The following is a 23,751-nucleotide window of genomic DNA, read 5'->3' as shown; positions in this document are numbered from 1 at the left end:
GCACTCTCTCCTCTGGCTTCCACATGACTTGTACATAACTCTGTAACAGCACTTGTCATATAGTGTTATAGTTATTAACTTGCCCATCTTCTGCCTGGTTCTACCTTCAGAGCTATAAGTCTTTATATATCATACCAAGTATTGACACATTCAGAAAATGAAGATCATGGCATCTGGTCCCATCACTTCATGGGGAATAGATGGGGAAACAGTGGAAACAGTGTCAGACTTTATTTTTGGGGACTCCAAAATCACTGCAGATGGTGATTACAGCCATGAAATTAAAAGACGCTTATTCCTTGGAAGGAAAGTTATGGCCAACCTAGATAGCATATTCAAAAGCAGAGACATTACTTTGCCAACAAAGGTCCATCTAGTCAAGGCTATGGTTTTTCCAGTGGTCATGTATGGATGTGAGAGTTGGACTGTGAAGAAAGCTGAGTGCTGAAGAATTGATGTTTTTGAACTGTGGTGTTGGAGAAGACTCTTGAGAGTCCCTTGGACTGCAAGGAGATCCAGCCAGTCCATTCTGAAGGAGATCAGCCCCGGAATTTCTCTGGAGGGAATGATGCTGAAGCTGAAATTCCAGTACTTTGGCCACCTCATGCGAAGAGTTGACTCATTGGAAAAGACTCTGATGCTGGGAGGGATTGGGGGCAGGAGGAGAAGGGGACGACAGAGGATGAGATGGCTGGATGGCATCACTGATTCGATGGACGTGAATCTGAGTGAACTCTGGGAGTTGGCAATGGACAGGGAGGCCTGGCATGCTGCGATTCATGGGGTTGCAGAGTTGGACATGACTGAGCGACTGAACTGAACTGACACATTATTAGTGCTCAGAAGAATAATACATTAGATGATCAAATAAACATCTGAGCAGAAATTTTAAAGCATTTAAAATGTTAATTAAATGGATGGGTGGGCATCAAGCCTGGCAAGGTTCTGTCCTTGGTGCTGAAACAGAGGCAGGCTTCATATGCATGTAGTTTGGAAAAATTCTGCTTTCCATAAGAAGTCATTTAGAAACTACAAGAGAAAAAATGGTGGCTTTTATTTTATAAGGGACTTTGGAGTCAAGAAAAGACAATCAATAATTGTCACATCCTGAGTGCATCCTGTGTAGTTACCAGTGCTCTAGACATCAAAGAAAACCAGAATTTCTGGATTCTCCCTATCTCACAGTATTGTGAATAAGTAACAGCTTCTCAAGCTCCATTACTGCTACAATTTAAGCATCTAAACAAAGGGCAATGTCATTAAATGCTGACGTGGGATTCCTTGGTATTTGGGCTCTTTGTACAGAGGGTTATGCTTTCTTAGGCCCATGGAAAGTAGATATGCCTGTGCTGGGCTGTTCTTCATGACTTTGCTGACTTGGATTCAATCAAGCACAAGTTATAATCATTTCAGGATTGAGACAAATTGAAATGCCACAGGAAAATGCTGCTTTTGCCTAAAAATGGACATTTCTCTCTGAAATTCAAAACAGATGTTGGAAAACTAATAGCTCAGTGAGATCCAGGCAACAGATGCCATCAGTTTGGGTTGCTTCCACTCAATTCAGAAAATACTATGGAGGGTAAGACACTGTTAGGTACTGTTGATGAACTAGTTGGGGACAGGATCTGAATAACTGTGGTAATAATAGTAATTCCTTATTAAGGACCTTTACTACACATTCTCATATACTCTCCCCTACCAATCTGTGCAAATTTGGTAATATTTTCTTCAGTTGACAGAAGAAGAAAACTGAAATTCAGAAAAGTTAAGTGACTTACCTAAGAGTCAGGGTTTTGACTCAGGTCTAGTCTGGGTCAAAAGTCTACATTGCTTTTCCTTAAGCACTATTTACTAGTACTTCCCAAACACTTGCTAACACAAGGCACTATGTAATTAATGCTGCGATAATGATACGAAGCTCAAGGAAGCATCGAGTGGGTAAGAAGTAAAATGAACAGGGAAGAAGTGAAACTAGGGTGGAGTAGGGTTAGGGTGGGGACTGGGGGTGGCCTACGAAGGAGGTGGCATCTGAGATGGGCTATAAAAAATAAGTAAGGCTTTGAAAGGCAGACATTCTTAGGGTATTCTTAGAAGAGACAGGGTGAACCAAGATATGGAGATAGATGAGCATCACAGGACCTTTAGGCAAAGTTAGAACGAGAGAGTAGTCAGAGCCAGATTTGTGGGGGTACTGAATGCCTACTTAAGGACACTGATTTCAAATTGTTAAAAACTTTTTCAGAAGTAGAGCAGAACCAGGTCTGTTTTTTAAAAGTCACTCAGGCAAAAGAATGGAAGAGAGGTTAGTATTAGGTCAGATTTCAGTTAAGGGCACATATACATTATACTCAAATTACTCTAGGAGTAGCTTAAATATTTGGGGAAAACACTATATTTAGGAATCAATTTCAATGGGAGATTTTCAGCTCAGCCAGAGTAGCCAGATTTTTTTTAAAATGAAAAATTTGGAGCCTGAGTCTTCCTGGTGTGGGTTCTGCAAAAGTAACATAAAGACAGCATTTTGATTAAGAACCAAGGGAGTGATTTCACTTAAATTTTTCCTGTTATTGCCACACTTGAGAGATTCACCAGTTCATTCTCGCAGAAATTGTTTGGTTCTCAAGTGCTATTGAGCTAATCCTGGTTCATCCTTAAATGTATGATATGCAAATTTATATATGCATGTGGTGGTGGTGGTTTAGTTGCTAAGTTGTGTATGGCTCTTGTGACCCCTGGACTGTAGCCTGCCAGGCTCCTCTGTCCATGGGGATTATCCAGCCAAGAATACTAGAGTGGGTTGCCATTTCCTTCTCCAGGGGATCTTCCTGACCCCGGAATTGAACCCAGGTCTCCTGCATTACAGGCAGATTCTTTACTGACAGCTACAAGGGAAGCCCCTATATATGCATAGGTGTATATATTTATCTTACATAAAAACATATACACACATGTATTCATCATATGTACACATTCAAGTAAACAGATAGAAAGTGAGGAAAGTGAAAGTGAGGTCGCTCAGTCGTGTCCAACTCTTTGCGGCCCCATGGACTATAGCCTACCAGGCTCCTCTGTCCATGGGATTTTCCAGGCAATAGTACTGGAGTGGATTGCCATTTCCTTCTCCAGGGGATCTTCCCGACCCAGGGATTGAACCCGGGTCTCCCGCACTGTAAACAGATGTTTTGCCGTCTGAGCCACCAGGGAAGTAAACAGATAGAAGCATGTTTATTCTTTGAATACTAGCCTCAAATTAAATAGAAAAAAGCAGTCCAAGAGATTGCTGGCTCCTGGATTTCCAGGAGAGGTGTTTTTCACCACACATTTACATCAATCTCCTTTATAGGTTTTTATGAGTTCAGAGCATCAAATAATTCTTTTTTTTTTTTTTTTGAAAGGGAAACAATTCCATTTCAAAAAAAAAAAAAACCAAAAAAGGGAAAAAATCTAATTCTCAAACTTGAGACCCATTACTTTCTCCTTGGCAGTCCTTTGATACTTTATCTGTTTTCTTCTCAACCGATTTCAGGGCTGGGTTTCCCTTTCCCTGAGGAATAAGTGGGCACTGTGCCATCTTTGAAGACAGTTAAGAACAATGAGGGGCTTCTTCAGAGCATTCCTTGATCTTACTTCAGGGGCCACGTGTGCCTGAGGGTGTGAGAGCACAGCCTCAGTAGAGACCGCCCCATCCACGTCTGTGCTGTAAGACCCCCTCCAGACGCAGGAGACAGAGCTCCATTTCTGAGTGTGCAAAGCAGGGCCATGTCCACAGTTCTTTGCTGTAACAACTCCTATTCTGAGTACCTGCTATGTGCTAAGCACTGTCCTGGCCCCTAATGCATTTTATTTAAATCTCCACAATATAACCCTTCAGATAAGTCACTCCTATTTTAGAGAAGAAGAAACTGAGGTGTATGGAAATTAAATGATTCTTTCAAAGACACAGAGCTAGTAAGTGAGTCACTCTTATTTTTAACACATCTAATAGTGTAACACAGTTGTCAGAGTCATTGGATACACGAATACAAGTAAATCAGAAGATAATGCCCTTTCTCCATGAAAATAGCTCTCAAATCAGGCTGCATGTTAAAATCTCCTAAGGATCCCTAAGCACACTGAATCCCAGGCCTCACCCCAGACCAATTAAGTCAACATCTCTGGGGGAACTCAAGAATCAGTATAAGTTAAAAGCTTCTGCAGTTTCAAACATATATATATAGTCAAAGTTGAGAAACCGTGTTCTATAATGTGGTTTTATTAGTAGTAATAATAATAAATTAGAATGCTGCTGAAAATGTTGGATAACCATTGCAAAAAAGTGGTAGAGAGAAAAAAAATCTGAAAATGTGCTTGGCTAATATTCCTTATTGTTTAAGTGGACAACACTAAAGAGCTCCACCCAAGTCAACTTACTCAGCTGTTGGCAACGTATGGACACATTTTATATTAACTCACTAAGGCAGGACCATCAGTACACAGTTTTACCTGAAATCAGAAGTTTAGAAGGCTCTTTGGTGTGATCAAGGTTGCTAGCCGTAACAACTGCTTTAGGAAGTTTCAGTCCAAAGTTGTTTCTTAATGCCAAGAATTCTGAGATTTTTAACCAAATTGTTCCTATTGTTTGAGCAAATTCAAAGCCTGTTTAAGGAGAGAATCTGTCCCTACTCATAGGCATCTCTGATGCCATGTTTGCATGGGACAGGGATGTCCTCTGTCTGAACAAACAGACACATCTGGAGCTTCGGTGTTCACAGCAGAATGTGAGCTGTGCTGCCTGAACCGGGACCCAATGTTTATGGGCCATCTTCTAGTTAGGAGCCCTGCTGACATTAATCAGACACTGATCAAGTATCCATTAAACTTGGAAATAACTACAAAGCAAAATTTTAAAAAGAGAAACTGAAAACCCGTAGAAGAGAGTGAAAATCTAAAGTACATGATAACTTTCCATTCTTTGAAGTTCCCAATCCATACAAGTGGACTGCCTGGGGATAAGGTTAGCTGAAGCTCCAATACTTTGGCCATCTGATGTGAAGAGCCAACTCACTGGAAAAGACCCTGATTCTGAGAAAGATTGAGGACAGGAGGAGAAGGGGGTGGCAGAGGATAAGAACACTGGATAGCATCATTGATTCAATGGACAGGAGTTTGAGCAAACTCTGGGAGATAGTGAAGGTCAGGGAAGCCTGGCGTGCTGCAGTCCATGGGGTTGCAAAGAGTCGGACATGACTGAGAGACTGAACAACAAGAAGGTTTAAATGCAGATTCTGATTCAGTAGGTCTGGATCATTGCCTGAGATTCTGCATTTCAAGGACTTGGGAGACACCAATTATGCAGGCCCAAGGATCTCAGTTTGCAAGAGCAGACCTGAAGCAACCTGTACATTTGCATCTGACTAGTAAGGCTTGTCTGTCACAACACACACACGAAAACATGATGCTGAGCCTAGAGGAACATATTCCACACACCGGGAAGATAATAAATGACTCTAAACCCAGGGAAGAACAGACACAAAGAGGGAGAAGGGAAAGTGGAAGAACGAAGGGGGAAAACCCTAGATTTTCCTTCTTCCAGTGAGGCCTGGGATGCATGAGGAAGTTTTATAAGTACCCAGAAAGTCAGGAACACAGTAAGATGCACAAAAGCAAGAGTAGGGTTTTCCAAGAGTCCTAGAAAGGAGGAAGATGATGTCAGAACAGAGATTCCAGGTCAGCAGCACTGCTTCAAAAGGCCCACCTTTGCAGCCAGGACGAGTCAGGCCCTGGGGTGGAATGTGGGAAGCATGTGTAGGAAGTGCGGCATTATAAGCACAGGCCCATTCTCCCAGTTATGCTTCTTTTCCTGTCCTGCTTCTCCTCAGAATGTAGCCCACTGCCTGATACAAAATTGATGTTCAATAAAAATTTATGGAATAAATGAGATCATGGCATCTGGTCCCATCACTTCATGGGAAATAGATGGGGAAACAGTGTCAGACTTTATTTTGGGGGGCTCCAAAATCACTGCAGATGGTGACTGCAGCCATGAAATTAAAAGACTCATTGGAAGGAAAGTTATGACCAACCTAGATAGCATATTGAAAAGCAGAGACATTACTTTGCCAACAAAGGTCCGTCTAGTCAAGGTTATGGTTTTATCAGTGGTCATGTATGGATGTGAGGGTTGGACTGTGAAGAAAGCTGAGCGCCGAAGTATTGATGCTTTTGGACTGTGGTGTTGGAGAAGACTGGAGAAGGCGAAGGCTCCCCACTCCAGTACTCTTGCCTGGAAAATCCCATGGGTGGAGGGGCCTGGTAGGCTGCAGTCCATGGGGTCACAAAGAGTCAGACACGACTGAGTGACTTCACTTTCACTTTTCACTTTCATGCATTGGAGAAGGAAATGGCAACCCACTCCAGTGTTCTTGCCTGGAGAATCCCAGGGACGGGGGAGCCTGGTGGGCTGCCGTCTACGGGGTCACACAGAGTCGGACACGACTGAAGCGACTTAGCAGCAGCAGCAGCAGTTGGAGAAGACTCTTGAGAGTCCTTTGCACTGCAAGGAGATCCAACCAGTCCATCCTAAAGGAGATCAGTTCTGGGTGTTCTTTGGAAGGAATGATGCTAAAGCTGAAACTCCAGTACTTTGGCCACCTCATGCGAAGAGTTGACTCATTGGAAAAGACTCTGATGCTGGGAGGGATTGGGGGCAGGAGGAGGAGAAGGGGATGACAGAGGATGAGATGGCTGGATAGCATCACCGACTTGATGGACGTGAGTTTAAGTGAACTCCGGGAGTTGGTGATGGACAGGGAGGCCTGGTGTGCTGCAATTCATGGGGTCGCAAAGAGTCAGACACGACTGAGCGACTGAACTGAACTGAAAAAAGGAATTGGGCTTGTCACGCTTGTTCCATATGTCCTATATTCCCAGAGGCATAGGGAGAAAAGGTAGACCAGTGGTTCTCAATCCTGGCTGCATGTTGAAATGACCAGGGGAGCTTCAAACATCCCTGATGCCTGGGTTTCACACATACAGGTGATAATTAAACAGTCCAGAGACAGGGGAGTGTGTGGGCAGGACATCACAATCGTTTAAAGCCTCCCAGGTATTTCCAATTTGCAGCTAAGGCTGAGGACCACTGGGGCCCACCAAGCTAACTACTTGGGGAAACCCATGGAAGTGAATGTTCTGCTGCACTTCTGAAGGTTATATATAGAATAAAAGAAAAATACTTTATCAGCCAAAATTCCCACTGCTTCGATGTAAAGAAAACCCTCCTCAGGATATTAAGACTTTCTGATTTATCATAAATGACCTGAATGACTGGTATGGCTTTTTATACAAGTAGAATTTGCATTGCTAGCAAGATTTCCCACTTTTTCTCCAAATAATTTGGTCTCATCAGTCATAGGTGGAGGAATACAAGAATAGTTACCTTCTTGCAACTTAAAGTGTGGTCCCTGGACCAGCAGTATCAGCATCACCTGGGAGCTTGTTCGAAAGACAGAATCTCAGAACAAGCCCAGACCTACTGATTTAGAACCAGCATTTTAACAGAATCCAAGGGCTCCACAATCACTGTGGATGGTGACTACAGCCATGGAATTAAAAGACGCTTGCTCCTTGGAAGAAAAGCTATGACAAACCTACACAGCATGTTAAAAAGCAGAGACATCACTTTGCCAACAAAGGTCCATATAGTCAAAGCTATGGTTTTTTCAGTAGTCATGTATGGATGTGAGATTGGACCATAAAGAAGGCTGAGCACTGAAGAATTGATGCTTTCAAACTGTGGTGCTAGAGAAGACTCTTGAGAGTCCCATGGACAGCAAGGAGATCCAACCAGTCCATCCTAAAGGAAATCAATTCTGAATATTCACTGGAAGGACTGAAGCTGAAACTCCAATACTTTGGCCACCAAATGTGAAGAGCTGACTCATTAGAAAAGACCCTGGGATGCTGGGAAAGATTGAAGGCAGGAGGAAAAGGGGGCAACAGAGGATGATGGTTGGCTGGCATCATTGATTCAATGGACATGAGTTTGAGCAACCTCTGGGAGACAGAGAAGGACAGGGAAGCCTGGTGTCCATGGGGTGGCAAAGAGTTAGACACGACTTAGCAACTGAAAAACAACAAAGATTTATGTGCACATTCAAATTTGAGAGCCACTGTTTCAATGAAGTCCCTCCCTATCCATAGCTTCTGTGACTGCTTGTGGGCAGAATTCCAGTCATTACTAATGAAAAGAAGGCCAGCTGTACCAAAAGAGATGTGTGTGAGAAATAGCTGTGATTATCCCTTTCAAGATGGAAGCACCTAGACACGATCCTTTACGGGCCCAGGGTTCCATGAACATTTGATTAAATCTCACTCTACTGGCACATATAAATAGCAAAGTTTCAAGAAAGCTTACTTACAGCCTTCCACAGTTCTACAAATTAGCCCTAAACATTTTCTCTGACTCCTATGTTACACTGACAGGTTTGAATTTTGAGCTATAAATTCCCTACATGTTAAAGTAAAAAAAAAAAAAAAAACCTGCCTTAATTTGATTCTACTGAAATACACTTCTGAATAGCACAAGTTACTGATTCAATCTTTTTAAAATGTATTGAAAATTTTTGTTCAGGAAGGAAGAGTCTATCAGGGCTACCCAACATCAAGTACCCTGATTATCTGTTGGAATTCAGCACCTGGGAAGCAGCATGGGGGTTAAGCTTTCCTGCCCAGGAACCCTGCCTGGGGATCCCTTTCTTCTCATTTACTCCCATTATCCTGAGGTTATGGAAGGAAGAATATAGGAAGAAAAGACCTTCAGATTCTTCTGTCAAGACCTAAATAGAATAGAAACATAAAGTTGGGGCCTTAGAAGGGCACTGAAGTGAATCCCAGTTTTGTCTCTATTTCTTTGTATGACACTATTATTTTTAAAATTCCCTAAAACGCAGAAATAAGAAAAATAAGTAGGCAACACATCTTTTCAATGTCCTATGGAACAAAGGCTATCTAAGGACTGCCTATTGAAGGTAGTTAGCTTCCTCACTGTTTACTATTGATTAAAACATATTAAATGTCCCAGACTTAGTGAAGTTATATGTTAACTTACAGATTTTTTTTTTCCAGCAGAGATGTACAGAACTTCTGTGAAACAGATAACCCGAAAGATTAGGGTTTGTTGTCCTATAACCAGTTTTGTATCTAACCAAGCAATCTTAATTGGAAAAGACCCTGATGCTGGGAGAGATTTTGAACAGGAGGAGAAGGGGACGACAGAGGATGAGATGGTCGGATGGCATCACCAACTCAACGGACGTGAGTTTGAGCAGACTCTGGGAGATAGTGAAGGACAGGGAAGTCTAGCATGCTGCAGTCCACGGGGTCACAAAGAGTCGGACGTGACTGAGCGACTGAACAACAACAAAGCAATCTTATCCTTGCATTTATTTATGAAACTGCCTAACTAGGAATTTATGGATTTCATCTGTATCCATCCAGGGACCATATCTTACTTCTCAACTTTAATGTCTTACTGGCCCCTCCACTAACTGAGCTAAATAAAATCTTCAGCAAAAGTTTATTAAAAGTTTTGTTCTATTGAATATACATACACACATACATACATATATATATGTGTATATATATGTGTATATATATATATATATATATATATATATATATATATATATATAAAATCAATGCATGGTTGAAAGTTGAGCTCCAATGGGTAGATTCTGTTTAATTTGTTGGAACTGAAGTGGAACAAATTAAACTTGACCTCAAATTGAAAACATTGGTTCTAATTCTTATTCTGCCACTGATTTTCTGTGTGACCTTCGGGAATCACTGAGCTCTTCTGAATTTAGTGTTCTCATTTGTAAAATGGATGGTAGTTGGATTTGATCATGGCTAAGAGAGGATGAGATGGCTGGATGGCATCACCAACTTGATGGACGTGAGTCTGAGTGAACTCTAGGAGTTGGTGATGGACAGGGAGGCCTGGCGTGCTGCGATTCATGGGGTCACAAAGAGTCGGACATGACTGAGCGACTGAACTGAACTGAACTGAAGATCTCTCCTAGCTTTAAAAAGTCTACAAAATCAAGCAACCACTAACTGATGTGGGAAATGTTTGGCTTCATTTCTTAGAGAATTAGAGGTGAAAATGGATGTTTTATCAGGATTTTTTTCCTTTTTTGCTTTATGAATAAGAGGATAATTTCTGTCCTTGGTAAATCATGGGGAAAAAACCCTCTCCCCAAATAACAGGATCAGGACAATAAGCCAATTATATTTCTGAAGCTGTTAGGAGGAGGTGGGTCAGTAGAAGGCATTTCCATATGCTCATGCTCTCCAAAGTTGAAAGAGAAACCCGTTGAAACATAGAAACTAAGTATTGAAAGGGCTAATGAAGGTCATTTAATCAACCAGACATCTAATGCTCCAATCTCTCTTAATGTCTCAGCCGACTCTGCTCAGACAGTTCTAGCAAAAGGAAACAGTGGTTTTGAGTCCATGCTGTTCCATCTTAGACAGGTTTCATCATTAGGAAGCAACGTATCCCTTAAAGTCTTTCTTCTGATGATTTCTTCCAATTTGTCCTAAAGCTACTTCTTAAAGCTATTCACCATTAACTTTACACCCTTTTCCCACAATAGTACTGTGGCTATTTTTAATACAACTAGTGCTCCCTCACTCTTCCCTGAGTCTCCCCCTTTCCAGCAAATATACATAGTGTTTTCATCTATTTCTTCATAACGAGGCCCTGAGGCCCCTCACCATGCTATGGGCACTTCCCAACAAGTTCTGCTTTGTCCATTGTAAACTGTAGTAAACTGTGGTGCCCAGAAATAAATCCAGTTCTTTAGAGAGGCCTGATTAGCGTAGGAGAGAATGTAGATATTTATTTGCCTTACTAGAAATTATGAGTCTATTAATACATCCTATGATCACAGTTGGGCTTCTCCAGAGGCTCAGTGGTAAAGAATCTACTTGCCAAGGCAGGAGATGCAGGAGACATGGGTTCAATCCCTGCGTCCAGAAGATCCCCTGGAGTAGGAAATGGCAACCCACTTCAGCATTCTTGTCTGGAGAATCCCATGGACAGTGGAGCATCATGGGCTACAGTCCATGGGGTTGCAAAGAGTCAGACACGACTGGAGTGACTGATCACACAGGCAGGATCACAACTAGTAACTTGGTTAAATAACACAATGTATATGCACTCAAAAGAAATCTCTATAACCACTAAAAGCCATGCTTCTGAAAAGTACTGGGTGATTCAGAAATGCACCCTGACATGCTGTGCGCTAGGCAGTGTCCAGAGATGGCTCTGTCAGTTTTCCTCCACTATGTGAGCTGCTGTCCCATGAGATGTGGAGTCCATTCCTCTACCCCATCAAGTCTGGCCCAGGCCTGTGACTGCTTTGACCAATGGAATGTGGAGAGAGTTATGGTCTAGCACTCAGCCCAAGTATTGAAAAGGTCTGCTGCTGTTTTTATAGCTTGGAGCTCTGAGCCACATGTACAAAGTCCAAACTACCCTGCTGGCAAGAGATGCCACGTGGAGAGGCCCTGAAAAATAGTTGAAGTATTAGTTGCTCAGTCATGTCCAACTCTTTGTGACCTGGACTGTAGCCCATCAAGCCCTTCTGTTCATAGACGTCTCCAGGCAAGAATACTAGAGTGGGTTGCCATTTCCTTCTCCAGTGGATCTTCCCTACCCAGGGACTGAACCTGGATCTCCCACACTGCAGGCAGATTCTTTACCTTCTGAGCCACCAGGGAAGAAGAGAAAGTGCTTGGAGGAACAGGCCCCATGGAGGAGCACTGAGGTACCTGCAAGTGAGTGAACAGGCCATACGGGGTCACGTGAGGCATCCCAGCTGCTACCCCAAACACTGTGGAGCAGGAACAAGTCTTCTTGCTGGGCCCAGGCCAGGTGCCCAAGCCACAGGATCATGGGAACAAAACCAAAACTATCAAGTTTTGAGCCTGTTTTGACACGGCAATGGATAACTGAAACATATTGTTAGAGTGAAGAAAACAGCACACAAAATAGTCTAGATGTTTGTTTTAAAAAATATATGTATATGTGTGTAATATGTATTTTAATATTTATATTTATGCATAAACATATGGGTTGTGGTTATCACTGAGAGAGAGAGGATCGTGTGTGTGTGCCTGCGCGCATGCGCTCGGTCGTGTTCAACTCTTTGTGACCCCATGGACTGTAGCCCGCCAAGCCCCTCTGTCCATGGAATTCTCCAGGCCAAGAATACTGGAGTGGGTTGTCACTTCCTCCTCCAGGGGCTCTTTCCAACCCAGGGATCAAACTAGCGCCACCTGCATTGCAGGTGGAATTTTTTTACCCACTGAGTCATCAGAGAAGTGTGACAGGATCATGAGTAGCTTTAAATTTCATCTTTTCACTTTCAAAATTTTTACACTTGTTTTTATTTGGTAACAAAAAAAGCTTCCTAAACTGTCATATTCTTTTGACAAGCACTCTTAATTCACATTGTACAGTGGTAAAGAATATACCTGCTGATGTAGGAGATGCAGAAGACCTGGGTACTATTCCATCCCTGGGTCAGGAAGATCCCCTGGAGTAGGGAAAAGAAACCCACTCTAGTATTCTTGCCTGAGGAATTCCATGGACAGAGGAGCCTGGTGGGCTATAGTCCATAGGGTCACAAAGAGCTGGACATGACTAAGCACGCATGCACGCCATGTCACTGTCAATTATATAATATATAATACCCAAGGGTAGTTTAACACAGCTTCCCCCCTGACTGAAGCACACCAGCGAATGCAGGGTTTATGCTCTTGAAACAGCATACTGAAAACCTCTTGTCCTGAAATTCTTGGCCTCTCCTACCTAGAACTCCACTGGAGAAAGTTCTCAATTTTCAGCCTGTATACTTCAGCTATTTCGCTGTTGTAAAGCTCCTGTTTTTATGGTTATGAAAGAGCAGTTGCTATGGCAATGCAATATGACTAAATGCCAGAATGTGTCTAAAATTGGTAGAAGTGCCTTGTTCAGGGTTTCCTCTGAGGATTAATCATTTTCTAAGAATCGTATCATTTCTTTCTTTTCTGTTAAAACAATGGTGCTAGAGCCCCTTGTCCTGTCCTGGGACACAGACAAAATGAGGATGCATCCAAGAAGGATAAAGCTGATGGTTGAAAAAAGAGACTGCAGAGGAGCCACTTCCTACCAAACACTTGAGTTTCTTTTCACCTCCTGCCTCCACAATGGCTCTGCCACATCCTCTGTCCCGTATTGTGCACAGATTCACAGGCTTTGAGGTATCTCTGCCAGCCTCCTTTTGTTCCACAAGTTTTGAGGATACTTCGTCAGTAATTTCCCACGAATTAGCATCTGTTCATTGCCACATTTCCCATTTCAGCTCTGTGCCTCAGCTCAGATGAGAAACGTCATCCTTCATCCAAAGGACTTGTCCGCCCTCCCTGACCTGGCAGTTTTCTCATCCAGATCACCCTGCACGCAGCCATCAGATCCATGGCTCTGCATTTTGCCGCTTGGTCCAAAGGCCACGCCTTGACAGGCAGGGCCCCAGGCCTCCTGCTACCCCCTTCCGCCCCTGTCTGCCTCCCCACCCTCCTGCTCCTTTTCCTCACCTGGCCCAGAAGCTCTTCTTACCTCCGCACAGACAACCTCCCCCTTTGCTCCCCTTCACCTTTGCTCTCCCTGTTTCAACTCCTCCCCCCACCATCTACTACTCACGTCTTAAACTCTTTTCTCCACAGACTTCACCCTGATGAATTCTCTGTTACAAGTTAAGTTGTCTCCCCTGCAAATTGATATGTTGAAGTCCCAATTCCTCAGTACCTCAGAATGTGACCTTATTTGGAAACAGGGTCATGGCAGAGGTCATTAGTTACGATGAGGTCTTGCTAGAGTAGGGTGGGTTCAATCCAAAATGACTCTATCCAGACGCAGAGAACAGACTTGTGGTGCCAAGGTGAGGTGCGGGAGGGATGGACTGGGAGTTTAGGATTAGCAGATGCAAGCTGTTACATACAGGATGATAAACAGAATCCTATCATATAGCATGGAGAGTTGTATTCAATACCCTTTGATAAATCATTATGGAAAAGAAAATAAAAATGAATGTGTATATATGTATAACTGAGTCACTTTGCTGTACAGTGGAAATTAACACAACATTGTAAATCAACTACATACTTCAATAAAAAACAAATTTAAAAAGTAAGGATTAAAAAAAAGGCTTTCCACATAAAGAGGGAAATTTGGACACTGAGACACGTGCATAGTGAGAGTACCAGGTGAAAACTAAAGGGAGAAGACAGTCATCCGTAAGCCAAGGAAACAGACCCTTCCCTCACAGCCCTCAGGAGGAGCCTGGAGTTTGGACTTCTGCCCCTAAGAACTGTGAGAGACCTTCTGTCATCCTGTGTGTGCTGTGCTTAATTGCTCAGTCATGTCCGACTCTTTGCAACCCCGTGGACTGTAGTCCACCAGGATCCTCTGTCCATGGGGATTCTCCAGGCAAGAATACTGGAGTGGGTTGCCATGCCCTCCTCCAGGGGATCTTCCTGACCAATGGATGGAACCCAGGTCTCCCACATAGCAGGTGGATTCTTTACTGACTGAGCCACATCCTAAGCTACTTCCCTCAGTCTCCAGCTCTAAACTTCCTTCTCCTTTGTGTATGGTTTCCCTGCTGCCTTGAGTCTGTTCTCTGCTTGTGTCAAAGTACATTTCTGATGCCCTAACAAGATTCCGATTCCTCGGGCAAAGCCTTATCTCTCTGCTTCTTCTTCCTGACAGGGCCTGATATTTTGTTGACCCACAGAGTGGGCAGAATTAGATGAGTTTACCCTGGAGGGTGATTCCTTGCTCCTTATCAATTCATTTCAGAGGTCTCTAAATCTACCGTGGTCATACAAGAGGACACGGGCTCCAGAGTACCAGAGAGAGACAGACTTTGCGACCCATGAACTTTGCAACCCCGTGAAACCCTGCCAGGCTCCACTGTCCATGGGACTCTCCAGGCAACAACACTGGAGTGGGTAGCCATTCCCTTCTCCAGGGGATCTTCCCAAACCAGAGGAACCTGGGTCCTCCTGCATTGTGGGCAGATTCTTTACCATCTGAGCCATCAAGGAAGCCCATGACTAACACTTACCCTGGAGGGTGATTCCTTGCTCCTTGCCAATACATTTCAGACTTCTCTAAATCTACTGTGGTCATACAAGAGGCCACGGGCTCCAGGGTACCGGGGAGAGACAGACCAGTAGTCCTACAGGTGGCTCACATGGAATCACGGGGTGTTAGGCCTGGAGGGACCACAGGGAAAGATCCTCTGGTCCAGCCCTCTCAGTCTGCATAAGAGGACACTAAGGCTGGGGGTGTGGGGAGGGGATCTAAGGGGTGGGGTGGGTGCTAAGGGCTGTCACATCACAGAGACAATGCCAGAGCTGGCACTGAGCCTGGCTCCCTGACTCCCAGACCAGTGCCCTGTGGAAGCGGGGCAGGCTGCCCTACTTCAGAGGATGATCTGCCTGGGCGAGCGCTGTAGGGCAGGTCAAGGAGCGACAGATCGAATGACCTACAAAAACACCAGCGCAATTAATGCGAAGGGAGAGGAGTCAGAAAAATGGGGGTGGAGTTAGGAGTGCTGCTGAGGGCTCTGAGAGACAAAGGGCTCTGTAAAAATTAGTGCCGTTGCAGTCAGGACGGGCACTGTGTGTGCAGAGTGAAGCGGTCAGCCCGGACCAACTCCTGTCAACAGTCAGGACTAGGAGTGGCCTGTGGGGGGCACAACTGTGGGGCTGTGTGTGTACGTAGGCCTTGCCACGACTGTGTGTTGGTGCACTGACATTGCTCCTGGGTGCAGCTAGTGAAACCGACAGCCCCATATGAAAGCCCAGGCTTTCAATACAAAGTGAAGGAAGTGACATGCATCAGAATTTTGTATCTTACTGAAAGAAGGCCTTGGGTCCAAACACAAGAGTATATTAAAGCAAATGACTGAGTAACATAGTAACCAAGCAGCCTGCAGCCTTTCAAAAGGTAGGCTAGAAAGAGGTTTTGACAAGCTGAGAAAACATAATCTTACATTACTAAAAAAAAAATGAACACCGAAAAGGAAAAAGGTATATTCAGGAACTCGACCAAGTAAAGCAATATACACAGGACGAGAGTGTGACAAAATGCTCATAGCATTTAGCTGTGGTTTTTTAACCTACTTTTTATTTTTCTTCCCTGGATATTCCAGATTTCTCCGGTGAGAATGTATCATTTATAGAGTATAAAGATAATTGCATTTTTATGTTTAAAGACACAAATTCTATTTTTATAAGGAGATAATAAGTTGATCTCATTCTCTTTGCTTTGCTACTCTGCTCTCCAAAAATGCTCTCCCCAACCAAGAGGAAATCCCACCTGAGATGGGTCCATCCGTTTACTCACATTCTGCATATTTCTGGAGTTGGCCAAATTCTTCTGGAGTGAGGGACACCCACCGATCTTCACTCATCTTCCCTGGGTGTGAGCGCTTGAGGCTTGGTAGAGAGTTTTGTTCACCAGGCTGTAGCCGTGGCCCAGCTTAGGGCCTGGCTCATTGCAGGTACGCAACAGACAAGCCCTTCAGGAAATTTCTCAAGGACCCGAGTGTCTATGGCACCAGCAGGTTATTGTTGAGCAGATGAGAGAAGACCTCTGCTATTCCTCAGGCAACAATATCCTTCTATCTGTAGTCAAGGTATATTCAGAAATCCTTGCTCTTCCTAGGGTGAGTAGAAAAGATATTGTGAATGAGAATGTTAGAATACATGTCATCTTTTCTTTAAAAAAAAAAAAATCTCCAAATGTTCTTTGCTGAAAGCTCTATTGGAGACAGTGGTTTTCAAGCAGTGGGGGAACGCCACCCCAGGGAAGTCAGAAGAGGATACACAGACCAGACAAGTACAAGTCCAGACAGCTGGATGGCTGGGGTGGCAGTTGGGTAGCCCGTATAAAGAGGCAGCCATACTCCTAAACTCTGGGAAATTTTAAACATCCCTCATCAGAGGTGGTAGTAAGGCCACCTAAGAGCATCCTCCAGGCATGAAAATACTCCAGGCTGTCTCATGAGAAAGTACAGGGACAGTAGCCCACAGGGCGTGATTTGAAAGGTAAGCCAATCTCTTCTCCACTGATTTCTAAATTCCACCATTAGAGCTGCTTACCTTCCTCTGATGAGTCACTAAGCCACTCTGGAAATTCAAATACCAACCCTCCCCCTCAAGGCTGGCTGGCATCTTAGTGACTCTTTCCTCTTAGAACCACAAAAATATAATTAGAGGGAAGGCCTGCCTTCCTGGTGCAGATGAGCCTAAGAGAGGAGGGAGTGGATTTAGACAAATACTTAATATTTTTTCTTTTGAGCCCCTTCTGGCTCCATCAGTTCTAAATCAGTTTAATGGGTTGTGAAATTAATGTGGCAGGCTAAGACCAGCCTCTAAAAACATGATATAGAATAGCACAGAATGGAATGGAATGATGGAATTGAAAATGAGAGTGCATCTCCTTTCAGTTATACATACATGCATCCACCTATCACAGTGCAAAATGTATCTCTTATTCTGAGTTGAGGTTTAAAAATGTTGAAAAGTCATCGGCCTAATAGGACAAGAAATAAAGACTGATGTTACCAAAAATCAAGCCCAGTTTTGATAAAAGAGAATCCACTGTAGAGAGTCAGGGTTGAAGGCAAGTCTGTGAGTCTGGGGATCTGAGGAATGGTGAAGGGGCTGGAGGAGATGATGGAGTGAGCAGGCAGACTGGACAGTTCTCTGGGGTGGCACATATTCTTGGTTGGTATGGACCTGGAGGGCTGAGCTAGAGCCGAGGGAAAGTGCAGGCAGAAGATAGATGTTCTGTAAGAAGAGCCTCTGTAAGCCCTTCCATTAGTCGGAGCTCGCCAATAGTGGGAAGAAATACATGGCAAGGGAGTGAGCATGCTTGTATATCAGGGAGCATCCAAACTCTAGTTTCTCTCCTTAAAAAGTTTAATTTTCTTCTTAATCCACTGGCCAACTGAATTCTGTTTCCGGGCACCTGGTCTTGCCTAGTTTCCAGTCATGAAACTTAATAAAGGGAAAGCTCACTAAAATGGAGCGGGGAGGCCAGAAGGGGGAGCTCTCATGCAATTATCACAGAGGTCAATTACAGGAGCAATTGTCAATCGTAGACCGCAGCAGTTCAGTTCAGTTCGGTCGCTCAGTCGTGTCCGACTCTTTGCAACCCCATGGACTGCAGCACGCCAGGCCTCCCTGTCCATCACCAACTCCCCAAGCCTGCTTAAACTGATGTCCATTGAATCAGTGATGCCATCCAACCATCTCATCCTGTCATCCCCTTCTCCTCCTGCCTTCAATCTTTCCCAGCATCAGGGTCTTTCCAAATACGTCAGTTCTTTGCACTGGGTGGCCAAAGTATTGGAGTTTCAGCTTCAGCATCAGTCCTTCCAATGAATATTCAGGATTGATTTCCTTTAGGATGGACTGGTTGAATCTCCTTGCTGTCCAAGGGACTTTCAAGAGTCTTCTTCAACACCACAGTTCAAAAGCATCAATTCTTCTGTGCTCAGCTTTCTTTATAGTCCAACTCTCACATCCATACATGACCACTGGAAAAACCATAGCCTTGACTAGACGGACCTTTGTTGGCAAAGTAATGTGTCTGCTTTTTAATATGCTGTCTAGGTTGGTCATAACTTTTCTTCCAAGGAGCAAGCATCTTTTAATTTCATGGCTGCAGTCACTGTCTGCAGTGATTTTGGACCCCAACAGAAGAAGTATTAATGGGAAAGAACCATCAAGCACAGGCCCAACAGGAAAAGATATACATTGCATTTCCTACAAAAAATTGACTACCCCAGGGACTTCCCTGGTGGTCCAGTAGCTAAGACTCTGTGCTCTGAATGCAGGGGGCCTGGGTTCAATCCCTAGTCAGGGAACTAGATCCTACGTGCAGTAACTAAGACACAGAGCAGAAAAATAAATAAATGAAAAATAAATAGTTTCTTTGGAAAAAAAAAAAAAAAAGGAAATGGACTACCGAAGAAACTCAACAACCAATGAGTAACGGTCATCACCATGAACTCTCACTTTTCTCCCATGGACTTTTGTTCAAAACACCCCCTTCTCAACTTCCTCCTTTTTTTTGATAAAATAACATTCCTCTCTTTTATATGTTGGACTTGCCTGTGGCTTTTGCCACAGCTCACTTGTTCCAAAGTGCAATTCCTCTGCTATGCCTGAATAAATCCATTTGCTGTTAAAATAACTGGCTGTTTTATTTTTAAGGTCAAAACCACTGACCCAATCGCCAAATCCAACAGGCACGTTCAAGCCTTCCTTGCGTTCTTTGCACTCTCTGCAGCCTTATCCTCAGCCAAAAACAACCCCCTGGAAACTCTTTCATCTTTCTAAGTGTTCCTCCTCAGTCTCCTTCCACTTCTTTTGCCACTGTTAAATACTGTGTGTTGAATACTACCCCATCCTCACCCTACATCCCTTCCCGGGGGACTTCATCCACCTCCATAACCTCAATAACTCCCAGGCCCGCTGCTCGTTGCCTCAATCACGTCCAACTCTTTGTGACCCCGTGGACCGTAGCCCATCAGGCTCCTCTGTCCATGGGATTCTCCAGGCAAGAGCACTGGAGTGGGTTGCCATGTCCTCCTCCAGGGGATCTTCCTGACCCAAAGATCTTCATTGCAGGCGGATTCTTTACCACTAGCGCCACCTCCAGGCCTGCAAGCTCCCATCACTCCAGATCTGCATATTCAACTATCCACTGTGACTTCCTTGTTTGTCCCAGACTACCCTGAATGAGCACCTTTCCATGCCTCCAACCTGCCCCTCCTTTGCAGTCTGATCATGCGCAAGAAAAACCAATACCCAGGCCAGAGGTCTGAGGCTGAGCTCCTCGTTCTTTTTTGCCTGCAAACCCAGGCACCAGTCTGAGACTGTGACTGTCCACTGTGTTCCACATCAGCCCCCCTCCCCCATCATGCCAGCTGGTCTGTTAACTCAGACCCTCATCTGCCTGGTCTCTGACTACAGCCCCCTGCCAGTCTGCTGGCCTTGGCTTCTGCTTTCTTCCCCTCGATCGGCTCTAAATTGCCAACCAAATCACATCTTCCCAAGTCATAAAATTCTTCAGTGGTTTCTATTGCCTGTAGAATAAAACGTAGTCTTCTTTTCATGATACATACAGCTCTTTACGATCTGGCCTCTGATTATCAACTCAGTCCAAAAGTGAGGCCTTTAGAAAAATTTTCCATCATACAAGGGAATTCAGCATTGCAACTGCTATAAACACTGATGCTGGATGCTTACTTTACATTGTGCTCTTTGCTTTATATATGTCATCTAATTTCATCCTCATAACAACCATGGAAATTAAGCTTTGCCTTCCCTATTTTTAGATAAGGAAAATGAGGCAAGACGTTTAGTAAATTCGGTGAGAAGAAAGAAGGAATCCCCTGGTGCTTTTGTTTAAAAATGCCTCTTTGATCTTGCCGTTCTGCATACTTTCAGAAATGCAGAGCTCTAAGAGGACCCAGAGACACACTGCATGATAGAACACCAAGGAACCTGAACTCAAAAGGCAGGGGATTTGAGTCCTGTTTCTGCCTCTTATCAACTATTGGACTTTAGACAAATTTTCCATTTCCTGAACCTTGGGCTCTTCATCTTAAAAACAAGAATAACTAATAAAAAAATCTCACTGAATTAGTATTAGGATTGAGTTAATATATGCAAGGAACAAACATACCCCACCCCCCCAAACTGCACCTAGTATAATGCCTATCACATACTGGAGCCTAAATAAATCTTTATTGTTACCATCCTATTGCAAATACAACGCTGAGCAATGTAACAAGCCATCGGGTGCCAGCAGCTGGGTGCCTTGTGTTGTGTTGGAGATTTCTGAGCTTGATATCCTGCTCCAGGTTGTAGTAATTTTGTAACTGCTCATCAAACTTTTATCCACTGATGGTTTTAGCACCCACTGATGGTTCTTTCCTGGATTAATTATTACCATGATAGTGAATTTCTAATTCCACCCTCGCTTCTATATTTATTAGCTGATTATACTGTAAGAGAGAGCTTTCTCCTCATTTTTTATACTAGACTATACTTTCTTTATACTATAAATATGGCATATACCATAGATATATAAAATATGTTTATATAAATATACATAAATATATAAGTAAAATATGCTCATTGCATTTCCACATAATGTATATTTACTTATATTCATGGATTCTTACTTTATTCAATGGGTTATGATCCATTACCATCATTATTTGATTCCAAATTGTCCCAGATCTGGCCAGAGCAAGGTCATTCAAAGTGATTCCTTGTTCTTCACACATATTCCTATCATTCTTTGATCACATCTTTATTTTCTGGTATTACAAAATATTTCAGGCTCATCTTGTACTTCCTCAGTACTGGTCCTAAAATCAGTCATTTTTTTAGAGAGCCCTGATTCCTTTGAGTGGAGAATGGTTTTTGAAACCAAGGTTTGGGTACTAGGTATGCTCTCTGCTACTAAGGTGTCACTGCTTCTAGGCTCTATCGGTTACAGAGCTAGGAAATAGATGCATGTATACACACATAGCTCATCTCTGGCTATTTATCTTTTCAACCATCCTTCCATCCACCTATCCATGTTAAAAACCCCAAATGCATACTCATACACTACACAAAGTCAATTGTAGCCTCCTCTCATTCCATACCATTAAACTCTTTTCTCTAACAAACTGTTTCCATTATCTACAATGTACTTTTCTCACTTCTAAAATATACATAAAGTTATTTCGGAAGTGCTAGCCACACCTCTGTGAAAAACAGAGTTCAAGATTTATTTACAGCTCCATTGTCCTTAGCCAACAGCATGCCCTCAAAGTACTATTTTCAAAAGTTACTTAGGTAGTTCTTTCCCACTTCCATTCATTCTTGTTTGTATTTCACTGTAGAGATTTTTCTCCATTCCCATAGATTCTTTTTTAGCATGGTTTCAAAAGTCAGGACTATATTAAAAAAAGTGTCTTGGATTCCCGTTTCCTTTACTCTGTTCCCACCTGCCTCCTTTCCATCTTTCCTCCCACCCAATCCTTTTGTTTTCTAGCTTATTCTTCCTGTTTATTTTCATATCAGTGAGCAGATATATGGATATTTTCTTATTTCCCCTTTTCTATCACATAAAAGGTAGCACACTGTGGACTGTTTTTTGTATACTGTTGGTTTCACTTAATATATCCTGTGAATCTCTTCATATCTGTGCGTAGATAACCCCTGCATTTAAAACCAAATTTGATTCTAGCATTTACCTGCTTAAACCCTTTACAGGCCTCCTTTGGCTTCCAGGGTTAAAGGCAGGTTCTTCAGCCAGTTCAAGAAGATCCTTTATCTGTGGTGCAGCCCATCTCTCCATCCTTACTCCAATGACCTCCTGCTCCACATACTCCTTGTTGCAGCCAAATCAACCTACCATGTACCCCTGCTGCTGCTGCTACTGCTAAGTCGCTTCAGTCGTGTCCGACTCTGTGCGACCCCAGAGATGGCAGCCCACCAGGCTCCTGCGTCCCTGAGATTCTAAAGGCAAGAACACTGGAGTGGGTTGCCATTGCCTTCTCCAATGCATGAAAGTGAAAAGTCAAAGTGAAGTTGTTCAGTCATGTCTTACTCTTAGTGATCCCATGGACTGCAGCCTACCAGGCTCCTCCATCCATGGGATTCTCCAGGCAAGAGTACTGGAGTGGGGTGCCATTGCCTTCTCCGACCATGTACTCCTAGCGCCTGGCAAAGCACCTGACATGTGGCAGGACATTAGTCAATGGACCAACAAACACACCATGCCTTTAATCTACCTGGAGTTCCTTTCACTCCTTCCTTCTCATAACAAACCAGTACTCATATATCTGGCTCTAGATACAAAGGTCATTTCTTTCAATAGCTTTTCAAAAACTTTTTGAGCAAATCAAGCTATTCTCCTAGCTGTATTCCTACAGAACACATAAATCATCTATATTTTCTTGTTGTAGTAGTTGATGGTCCCAGGTGGGAGACAGATATCTGAACAGATGATGAACACACAGGCTGGTAAGAGGAGTGATACAGATACGGACAGGGAGCTATGAGGCCAGCACATGTGTCTGTAGCAGGCACAGGGCAGATGGGAAGATTTCTGAGGAAGTTGAGAAGGGGTAACAAGGTAAAGAGGTACCTGTTGCAATAACTCAACGAATACTTCTGTTATTATAACTGCTGTTCCACTGCAGCTCAGTGCTGCTTCATAGTGGAAGACACTGGAACATTTTTAAAAAGTGTTACTTTATATTAGAGTTGATTTACAGTGTTGTGTTAGTCTCAGGTATACGGCAAAGTGATTCATTTATACATATACACATATCCATTCTTTTTCAGATTCTTTTCTCATATAGGTTATTACAGAATATTGAGTAGAGTTCTCTGTGCTATTCATTAGGTCCTTGTTGATTATTTATTTTATATATAGCAGGAGGAAATGGCAACCCACTCTAGTGTTCTTGCCTGGAGAATCCCAGGGATAGGGGAGCCTGGTGGGCTGCCATCTATGGGGTCACACAGAGTCGGACACGACTGAAGTAACTTAGCAGCAGCAGCAGCAGTATATATTTGTTAATCCCAAACTCCTAATTTATCCCTCCCCCTCCATATCTTCCCCTTTGGTAACTA

General features: G+C 43.4%; 1 protein-coding gene across 9 annotated transcripts in view; it reads right to left on the bottom strand.

Annotated features, from left to right (window-relative positions):
* DGKG (diacylglycerol kinase gamma) overlaps positions 1–23,751 on the bottom strand; it is a 223,958-nt gene that overhangs the window by 154,270 nt on the left and 45,937 nt on the right. For all 9 annotated transcript variants that reach the window (XM_069558608.1, XM_069558619.1, XM_069558614.1 and 6 more), the window contains exon 2: positions 16,442–16,758. In XM_069558608.1, the coding sequence (XP_069414709.1) occupies positions 16,442–16,508 (67 nt within the window). In that variant the 5' untranslated portion in view covers positions 16,509–16,758. The remainder of the gene's footprint in view (positions 1–16,441; positions 16,759–23,751) is intronic.

This window comes from Ovis canadensis, chromosome 1 (genome assembly GCF_042477335.2).
Source record: "Ovis canadensis isolate MfBH-ARS-UI-01 breed Bighorn chromosome 1, ARS-UI_OviCan_v2, whole genome shotgun sequence".
Taxonomy (NCBI): Eukaryota; Metazoa; Chordata; class Mammalia; order Artiodactyla; family Bovidae; genus Ovis; species Ovis canadensis.
This window is presented reverse-complemented; position numbering and strand designations above follow the sequence as displayed.